The sequence below is a fragment of the Leptopilina heterotoma genome, unplaced genomic scaffold, assembly GCF_015476425.1.
Source record: "Leptopilina heterotoma isolate Lh14 unplaced genomic scaffold, ASM1547642v1 Lhet_263, whole genome shotgun sequence".
Classification (NCBI taxonomy): domain Eukaryota; kingdom Metazoa; phylum Arthropoda; class Insecta; order Hymenoptera; family Figitidae; genus Leptopilina; species Leptopilina heterotoma.
Window position 1 is genome coordinate 371,573 of NW_025110973.1, and position 9,671 is coordinate 381,243.

General features: G+C 28.5%; 2 protein-coding genes across 3 annotated transcripts; both read right to left on the reverse strand.

The window, feature by feature from the left end:
* Nucleotides 1-194: 194 nt before the first annotated feature.
* On the reverse strand, nt 195-3,124 carry LOC122503508 (myrosinase 1-like). The gene is made up of 8 exons (XM_043614076.1): nt 3,013-3,124; nt 2,715-2,812; nt 2,400-2,533; nt 2,007-2,340; nt 1,547-1,889; nt 1,034-1,184; nt 664-902; nt 195-381 (listed from the first exon to the last, which is right to left on the reverse strand). The coding sequence occupies exons 1-8, from the start codon at nt 3,060-3,062 to the stop codon at nt 252-254; spliced, it is 1,479 nt and encodes a 492-aa protein (XP_043470011.1). The 5' UTR covers nt 3,063-3,124; the 3' UTR covers nt 195-251.
* Nucleotides 3,125-3,428: 304 nt separating this feature from the next.
* On the reverse strand, nt 3,429-8,911 carry LOC122503509 (myrosinase 1-like). Of its 2 annotated transcripts, XM_043614078.1 has the most exons (9): nt 8,892-8,911; nt 8,285-8,422; nt 6,874-6,971; nt 6,611-6,744; nt 6,108-6,441; nt 5,678-6,020; nt 4,257-4,407; nt 3,957-4,195; nt 3,429-3,887 (listed from the first exon to the last, which is right to left on the reverse strand). In XM_043614078.1, the coding sequence occupies exons 2-9, from the start codon at nt 8,341-8,343 to the stop codon at nt 3,749-3,751; spliced, it is 1,497 nt and encodes a 498-aa protein (XP_043470013.1). In that variant the 5' UTR covers nt 8,344-8,422; nt 8,892-8,911; the 3' UTR covers nt 3,429-3,748. The 2 variants fall into 2 exon arrangements, with proteins under 2 accessions (XP_043470013.1, XP_043470012.1); XM_043614077.1 differs by lacking the exon at nt 8,892-8,911 and having other exon boundaries at nt 8,285-8,714.
* Nucleotides 8,912-9,671: the final 760 nt, after the last annotated feature.

Sequence of the window (9,671 nt, forward strand, 5' to 3'; positions counted from 1 at the left end):
ATTACTTCATGAAAAAATTTGAAAAAAATCATGGAAGTTCCTTTCAACCAGCACTAAAAGAAAAAAAATATTTGAAAAAAATCGGAGATGCAAAAGTCAAAAGGTGTCCGACTTGGCGTGGAATGCCCCATATATATATACATAACAAGGCAAACGACTTTTTTTTATTCTCGAAGGAAAAGCAAGCATAATTGTACATTTTAATGTTTTATTTAAATTAATGCAACTTTTTAAATTGACAAATTGCAAAATTATATGTAATCATTGATGCGAAGAAGTTTTCGAGTTCGTAGAACATCTTTAAACCATTTGGCAGAATTTTTGTATGTTCTTGTCCGATTGGGGTCCTTAAAGTCAACATGAATAATTCCAAATCGTTCACTGTGATACATTACAAATATTTATTAATATATATATATATATATATATATATATATATATATATATATTATACCCCTGAAAGGGATATAAGTTTGAAAAATGAAGGGTATAAAATTTATACCCCTCCAAGTTTGAAAAATTTTGAAAAAAATTTTAAGTTATTATTTTAAAGTTATTATTTTTTTTACTTATATTTGGACTATATATAAGGATATCTTAAAAATAATTAATTATACCTATACAATAAATTTTTTGTTTTGAAAATACTCGGAAAATACTTACGTATAACCGTCTTCCCATTCCCAGTTGTCCAAAAGACTCCAAATTGCATAACCTTTAACATTACATCCATCCCTAATGGCCAGTAGCATTTGCTTTATATACGAATAATAATATTTATGTCGATTGTCATCATTCAAGCCATCGCGATCTGAATAACCATTTTCGGTAACATACACCACTGGATTATTGTATTCTGTTCTTATTTTATTCAGAATATTTCTAAAACCTTCCGGTACTACCTAAGGGAATATTTTAACTACTTTCAATTTTCGATAATTTGTACAATCAAATGCATATATGCTGTCCTTTTGGTTTACTAATTAGTAAAATATAATTATTATTATTATTATTATTAGGACATGCACCTTACCTTGAACCATGAACTGGCAGTTGGGGGCCATTTTGGATCGAACGTTCTGTAATATCCTGCGTCATTGAACCATAAACCTCCATCCTTCTTTTCGATTGGAACGGCAATGTACGATGTATAATGATTGATTCCAAAAAAGTCCGACGTCCCTCTGTAAGTGTTTACCTTTTGTTAGTTACATTAATGTTCTGTTTTTAAAATTTTTTCCACTATTAAATAATTTATTAAGTTGTTTTTAGCTTTTTGGTCCAAAATGAGATGGCTCTGCCGAATTATCAATTTTACGTTTCATTTGAGAAATGTTTGTTATGTCAAACATTACCTTTTGCAGCCATACTACATTTAAGAAGTGCGTTTGATTGTCTGATCTTCATTGTTTGATATAAAGAATAAATTCACACATTAAATTAAACTATTGAGTCTATGCTATTGCATTCACTACAAATGCATTATTTGTGGAATTAATATTCCCTAGAGGCTAAAAGTTTATTAGAATTGAAAAATTATACTTACTTTATGTACTTAATTTCACTTTCGGTGAATTTTGGCAATCTTGACCAAGGCCAACCGAGAATTTTACTATTTTCATCAATTCGATTCTTCATAACCTCAGGGTAATCACCATCACTGGAAAAAATTGGATGTGCCGTCCAACCACATGAATACTGAAAGGCTATGTCTTGCGTCAAAGTGTCATTTTCCAGTTTTGAATAGTAATACTGACAAGGAATGACAATTCCCATTTTTCCCTTTTGTGATGGTCGGAATTCTTCATCATACATACGATAAACTTTTGCGTGTGCTTTCAGAACATTGTGCATGCAAATATATTCCGCATACGAGTCTGGATCTAAAGCTACAATTACAAATAGACGACTTTTAGTAGATGAAACTTATTCACCAATTGAGGGTCTGGATGTATCTCCAGCTCCTTAGTTAGTAATCAATATTAAGAGAATTATAATTCCCTCACCTGGAGTTCGATCCAAACCTTCATAGCCCTTGTGACAAAAATCCATAGGTTCGTTCACTGTGGCAAAAAATTTAACTTTAGGTCCAAGTTCTTGAATGATAACTCTAGCATAGCTTGTAAACCAATCGATCATCAGTGAATTGGTCCATCCTCCAAGTTTTTCCAGTACCTCCGGATGATCCCAGTGATAAATTGTAACAAATGGTTCGAGACCTTTCGAGCGCAGTTCGTCAATTAAATTCTCATAATATCTAATTCCTGCTGAATTGATTCTATTAGGAAAACCACTTGGAAATATTCTAGTCCAACTTATTGAGAAGCGGTAGAAATCAAACTGTGGAAAATAGTGTATAATAGAGGGTGCTTTGGATTTATGAAAATCATTTGACTTACTCCAATGTCTTTTAGAATTGATACATCCTCTTTGTATTTGTGGTAAGAGTCACAAGCCACATCACCATTACTTTTATCCTTGATCATCCATGGTTTATTGTGGGTGAACCAGTCCCAAACACTTTCTCCTTTTCCTGAATAAAAAATTTTTTTTCTTTGCAAAATTGTAACTTAAAATGATTTTTTTGATTTGCAATATGAAAACAAAGGATAAAATTATAATTAATATTCATGCCAAATTTAAAACAAGAATTTTCTTAATTATTTAAAAAACAATTTTATCAAAGCTGGAATGCGATAATAGAATTTAATTACCACTCTCATTCCAGGCTCCTTCAATTTGATAAGAGGCTGTCGCAGCTCCAATTATAAAATCTTTTGGAAATTGATAAATTTCTCTGAAATTCTTTTTTCTGGAAGAAAATATTTAAAATATAAAAATTAAAAGAAATAGTTTCTCCAAAATAATAAATAGTTTCTAAAAAATGTTGGCATACGTAATTCATATTAAGAAATTTATGGCGCAGATAGTTATCGAAATATTATTTTTCTAAACAGGTTTCTATTGGTTAACAATTCTTCCTTATTTACTATTATTGTTTATTTAACTTACCCATAAACAATAACAAAAGATAGCACTAAAATAAACACTAATTTAATCATTATCTTGAGGACTTTACTTTCACTGCTCGATAAACGAGAACAATGAGATGTATATTTTTTTATTAAATGAGTTAAGTATATTTAAACAGATCTTTGTGTTGGTGACAAGCGGTGGGAGTGCGTCCCCATCATCAGTTTATTGATAAAAAGAAATAAATTTATTTTCTTTTTTTTTGTATTACATTTTTACTCTTTTTATTATTTAAATTAAATTATTTTATTATTTTTAATATTTTTATTTAAACAAATTTCTTTAAAACGCTTGAATGTTGAATATCAACCTTTCAATATGGGTTCCTCCTTAAGACAGTCTTTAAATTTTTCGTTTGAACTTATTTTGGAAAAAGGATAAGAAAGTATACTACATTTACAGTTTTGAATGTTTATTAAAACAAATAATTTGCATGAATACAAAAACGATTAATACAAAAATATATTTAAAATTTATCTCCAAAGAAAAGATGAAGATACTGCAAATACTTTGTATGCAACATTTTTTTTAAAAGATTGATCGGTTAAAAGAAAATTAGAATTGCAGATACTAGCTCTACGTTTGCTAATCATCTCCAATTTATTTATTCTTTTGGGAAAGTGCAAGAAGGAAATAATTAATGACGATTACTAAAAATTAGTTTCTTGAGCAATTGACAATTATTTACAAAGTAACAACTAATCAACTAATTAATTCAAACGAAATTATCAGTAGAATTGATAGGCAGCAATTTTCGAGAACGAAGAACATTTTTAAACCACTTTGCAGAATTTTTATATTCTCTCTTTCTGTCTCGGTCATTGAAGTCCACATGAATAATTCCAAAACGTTCACTGAAATTAAATTCATTAGAAAAAATTAAATTTTTCATTATAACATTCTTTTTGAAAGATACGACTTACGTGTAGCCTTTCTCCCATTCAAAATTATCTAGAAGACTCCAGAATGCGTAACCCTTAACTTTACAACCATCCTTAATAGCCAATAACATTTGCTTTATGTAAGAATAATAATAATTCATTCGGCCATAATCATTAAGACCATCTTTATCTGAATATCCATTTTCCGTAACATACACCACTGGATTCTGATACTCTTTTCTAATTTTGTTCAGCATATGTCTGAATCCTTCTGGTACAACCTTAAAAAAATTAAATTAAAATCAATTAATGTTGAATTATTATATTTTTGACAAGTAATACCTTTAGCCATGAACTCGCAGCTCCTGGCCATTTTGGATTGAATGTCCGGTAAAATCCTGCATCATTAAACCATAAAGATCCCTTCTTCCTCATCTGTGGAATTGCTATAAACGACGTATAGTGATTCAATCCAAAAAAGTCTGATGAACCCCTAGAAGAAAAAAAAAATTGAAATTTGTAAAAAGTTTCCAAGAAATCTGAACGAAATTTCTTGGGACTCGACTCTAGGGAGATTCCCTAACATGTCAGTAATCCAGACGCTATCACGTGGGAAGTATATCGAGTTCTCGGAACGGGATCATCGAAATTAGGAATTTGGAGTCCTCCCAGCTTTTCAGGTGAATTTCTAAGCTATTGTAATTAATTACAAAAAATTATTATTATACCTAAATAATTCCCTCCTTCCAGGAAGTGCATTACCCCAAACTCCCTAAAACCAATACTACAGGGTAGTATTTAATACTTTTGATAATTTTCAGATGGACTTTCGGGAATGTTTTTACATCGACAGGGAGTGGAATTAAAAGACAATTGGGAGTCGTAATGTCCTTCTTAGGTAACTTTCTGAGATGTGGTATTAATTCGGAAGTATAGTCTAGACCACGACGATGGTTGTTCACTGCCAAACATCATGGATGTCATGGATATGTTGCATCGTGCTTGTCCAAACATGGTGGTTGACAAACATTATGCGCATTGGATAGATTTTGTCGTGGTGACGGGGCTATTTTCACTAAAGGACAACCAAACAGCAAGAATAAATGGATTCTACAAATTCAGGGAAAGGATCCCATGTGAGGAAACGGAAAATCTCAGCATTAGTTCTTCGAATGGTGTTCAAGTGCGTAAGTATTGTGGGGGGTTTTAAGGTGAACTTCTGAGCTATTGTAATTAATTACAAAAATTATTATTATACCTACGTAACTCCCTTCCTCCAGGAGGCACATGTGAGGAAGACAAAAACGGGAAATCTCAGCATTAGTTCTTCGACTGGTGTTCAAGTGCGTAAGTATTGTGGGGGGTTTTAAGGTGAACTTCTGAGCTATTGTAATTAATTACAAAAATTATTATTATACTGGAAAGTAGGAAATCTCAGCATTAGTTCTTCGACTGGTGTTCAAGTGCGTAAGTATTGTGAGGGGTTTTAAGGTGAACTTCTGAGCTATTGTAATTAATTACAAAAATGATTATTATACCTACGTAACTCCCTTCTTCCAGGAGGCATATTACCCCTAAACGTCTGTTTATGGAAAACTTCCCAAAAAGTCCCAAAGAAATTCCTCGGGATTCTAGAGAAATTCCCATTAGTGATTCCCCATACCTTCTCGAGAGAATTTTAATGAATTCCCCCTAGTGATTCCGGTGATAAATTTCCAAGAGACTCTCGGACAAATTTTCCACGTAGCTAAGAAATAACTCACCTGATGTATTTAATTTCATCCGGTGTAAATTTCGGCAAACGCGAAGTAGGCCATCCTTGAAGTTTACTATTCTCATCAATTCTGTCCCTCATCACCTGAGGATAATCACCTTCCTTGGAAAATATTGGATGTGAAACCCATCCGCAGGTGTACTCAAACGCAATGTCCCGTGTTTGTGTGTCATTTTCGTCTTTCGAAAAATAATACTGACAGGGATTGACAATTCCAATTTTACCATTTTGAGTAGAACGAAATTCATCATTGTACATATGATAAACTCTAGCGTGAGCTTTCAAAACATTGTGCATGCAAATATATTCCCCATAGAGATGTAAATTAATTCCTGTAAATTTAGTATGAAGCATAGTCAAACATTTAACTTTCCGATCGGAAAAAAATAGTAACAATCCAATTGGGAATTTAAACTCACCGGGAGCTTTAGTGAGTCCTCCATAGCCTTCAGGACAGAAGACCATCGGTTCATTTAAAGTTGCAAAGAATTTAACTTTAGGACCAAATTCCTTAATTACAACACGAGCGTAACTTGTGAACCAATCAACCATCAATTCATTGGTCCATCCACCGAGTTTTTCCAGCACTTGCGGATGATCCCAGTGATAAATTGTAACAAACGGTTCCAGACCTTTTGCTTTTAATTCATCAATTAAATCATGATAGTATTTAATTCCCTCGGCACTGATCTTATTGGGAAAACCGCTTGGAAATATTCTTGTCCAGCTTATTGAGAAGCGATAGAAGTCAAACTTTGGAATAATGGGAAAAATTGATGACTAGAGGTAATTATGTATTTGTAATTAGAGGTAATACATAATTGTAATTAGAGTATGGTTATTAAAAGTATAATTAAAATTGTAATTTAAAAAAATGTTGAATTGGAAAAAAATATTTTATGATAGAGAAAAGAAAACTTACGCCGATATCTTTAAGTATCGACACATCTTCTTTGTACTTGTGGTAAGAGTCACAGGCCACGTCACCATTGCTTCCATCCTCGATAAATTGGGGCTTGTTATGGGTGAAATGGTCCCAAACACTCTCCCCTTTTCCTAAAAATGAAAATTTATTGTAAGCAATTTGTTTGGGACAGAAAATGTAGGAAACTTGATTTTTCAACAATTTGAAAAGAAAAATTTCGATCTTGAAAAATTGATGGGTAAAATTTCTTCTAGAATTACCACTTTCGTTCCAGGCTCCTTCAATTTGATAAGAGGCTGTCGCAGCTCCAATTATAAAATCTTTTGGAAATTTCCATTCTGATTCTGTATTTTCGTTTCTGAAAATAATTTCACGTCAAAAGGATGTAAGACAAAAATTTTACTCTCTGAAAATATTTTACAATTTTTTTTACAACTTTGAAATTTTACCTTTCACATTTAGTTTTAGTTTTACTTTGACAGGTATTTATTTTCACTTTCATTTTCACTTTCATTTTCACTTTCATTTTTTACTTTCACATTAAATTTTATTTTCTCTTTCACTCTCACCTTACTGACAGATTTTGACTCTCAGCTTAAAAGTGAAAATAAATAGGAAAAAATCTATGAAAGTGAAAGTGAAAGTGAACATTACTATCTGACAAAATTAAAAGAAAAATATTTAATATTAAAAATTATATTTAAAAATAAATCAAAGTGAATGTGAAAATAAAAGTGAAAATCACTATCTGACAAAATTAAAATTAAAAAAATTCATAGTAAAAATTATATTTAAAAATAAATCAAAGTGAATGTGACAATGAAAGTGAAAATGACTATAACTGAAAATTTGAAATAAAAAAGAAAATGGAAAATTAAAAATAGCAATGAAATTAAAAATGAAAATCCGCCACATTAAAAAAATGAAAAACCCGATAATGCGAAAATGAAAGTGAAATTGAATGTCAAAGTAAAAATAAAAATTTTTGAAAGTAAAATTAAAAATCTTTTCAAAGTAAAATTAAAAATTTTTAAAAGTGAAATTCAAAAGAAATATCTTTGAATAATTTAATTAACAGTGAAAAAAAATATTTGTCAAAGTGAAAAAATTCTAGTAAACAAAACTGTTATCCAAGAGAAACTGAAAAAAAAACAAACAAAAAAAAAACAAAAAAATGAAAAACAAAAAAAAAATGCAAAACAAAAAAAATGGAAAATTTATAGAGAAAATAATAATATTTCATTGTAGAAATTAAAATGACAAAAAAACAATAGAAAGTGAAAATAAAAATAAAAAAAAAGTAATAAGAATAAATAAGAAATAATAATTTTTTAATTAAAAAAAATAATAAAAAATAGGAAAAATAGCAAATTATAAAAAAGTAAAAGAAAAATACGAAAAGTATGTTCCGCTTTTTTGTAAGTAAAACAATTAAAAATTTGATACTAAAAAAATAAAAATAAAATATGTAAAAAGTAAAAAATAAATTTAAGAATTAAGGAGTAAAAAGTCAAAAATAAAATATGAAAAATAGAAAGTAAAATTAAATGTTAAAAATTAAGATTAAAATTAAAAATAGAAACTTAAAAATTAAAAAAAAATTAAAAATTAAAAAAAAATTAAAACTTGCTCATCAAAAATAAAAGTTTGTTGTTTAAAAAAAAAACTTACCCGTAAATAGTGACGGCGAACGTTATCACTAAAACAATTACTAAATTTATTGTCATCATTACCAGTTTACATTCACTGTTCGATAAACTTGGACAATGAAATGTATAATTTGTGTTATTCAATATTTAATACGTCGCCCTAATCACCAAATAGATTTATAAGAAAAAAAGTACATTACTTTAGATTAAAATTAAAATATGACGTATAAAATGATTATATTCATATCCAAAAAAAAAATTAAAAAAAGAAATTCACGATATAAATTATCTCGATTTAGGGGGATAAATAAAAAAAATGTTTATCAATGTCATAAATTCTTCATCAGAAACAAGGTCAAGAGAAATATATGACACAAGAACCGTTTAAATTAAATTCAAAATAAATATTATTCAATGCTTGGAAAATTATATTTCTCTTCATGTTACAAAGATCGATTTTGTAAATTTTAATATTGAATATTTTCCAATGAAATGAAAAATTATAAAATTATTCTTCTCAATTATTTTTTTTAATAAGAATTTAATGAAGGAAATAATTTTTTGGAAAATTATTTTGACATTGAAAAAAAATTGTTTATTATTTAAAGAAAAAAATAAACTTTACTGACAGTGTTGTCGCAGTAAGGATAGAAATGGAACTGTCTTTTTTACCCTCAGAGATAAATGCATCAGGGTACATGCTTTGTGGCTTTGTGAAAATGGAGGAAGTAGTTCAGGAATGTAGTCACATTGTCCATTATTGTGTCAAAAAAAAAGAAAAGAAAAATCTGTCTTTTATATAATTTTAGATCTACAGAAGTGAAATTTTGTATTTTATCTGAAAATTAAACAAAAATTGACGACATTTCTAAGAAATATAATTTTTTTAAAAAATAAAAAATTGTTAAAGAAAAAAACCTTTTTTTTCACCATCAATTTATTACAATTTTTGACATGAAATTTGTATTTTTTTATTTCAAAAAAAATAAATATATATATTTTTATTTTTCAAAAAAATGCAGTGAACTTAATTTTAAAAGGTTTATTCATTAAATTTTGTTTTTTGAATCAAAAAATTGTTTTGAAGAACTAAAACAATCTTTAAAAAAATGCTTTTCTATATTTTAAATTGAAAAAAAAATTTTTTGACAATTTTTACATGTACCTAGGTTATTTTTAAAATTATAGCGAATCTGATAGAATTTAAAATATAAATAATTTTATTCGAAAAAATTCGAAAAGAAAAATGATTTTTCTCTTAACTTTTACAATTTTTTACCATAAGATTTAAAAATTTTATATTCGTGTTAATTTTTATCTGTAGTTTACAATAAAAAATGTTTCAAACCCAATTGGAATTGTTGTTAATAAAAAAAAAAATTTTTTTAAAAATGTTTTTCATTTTTTCG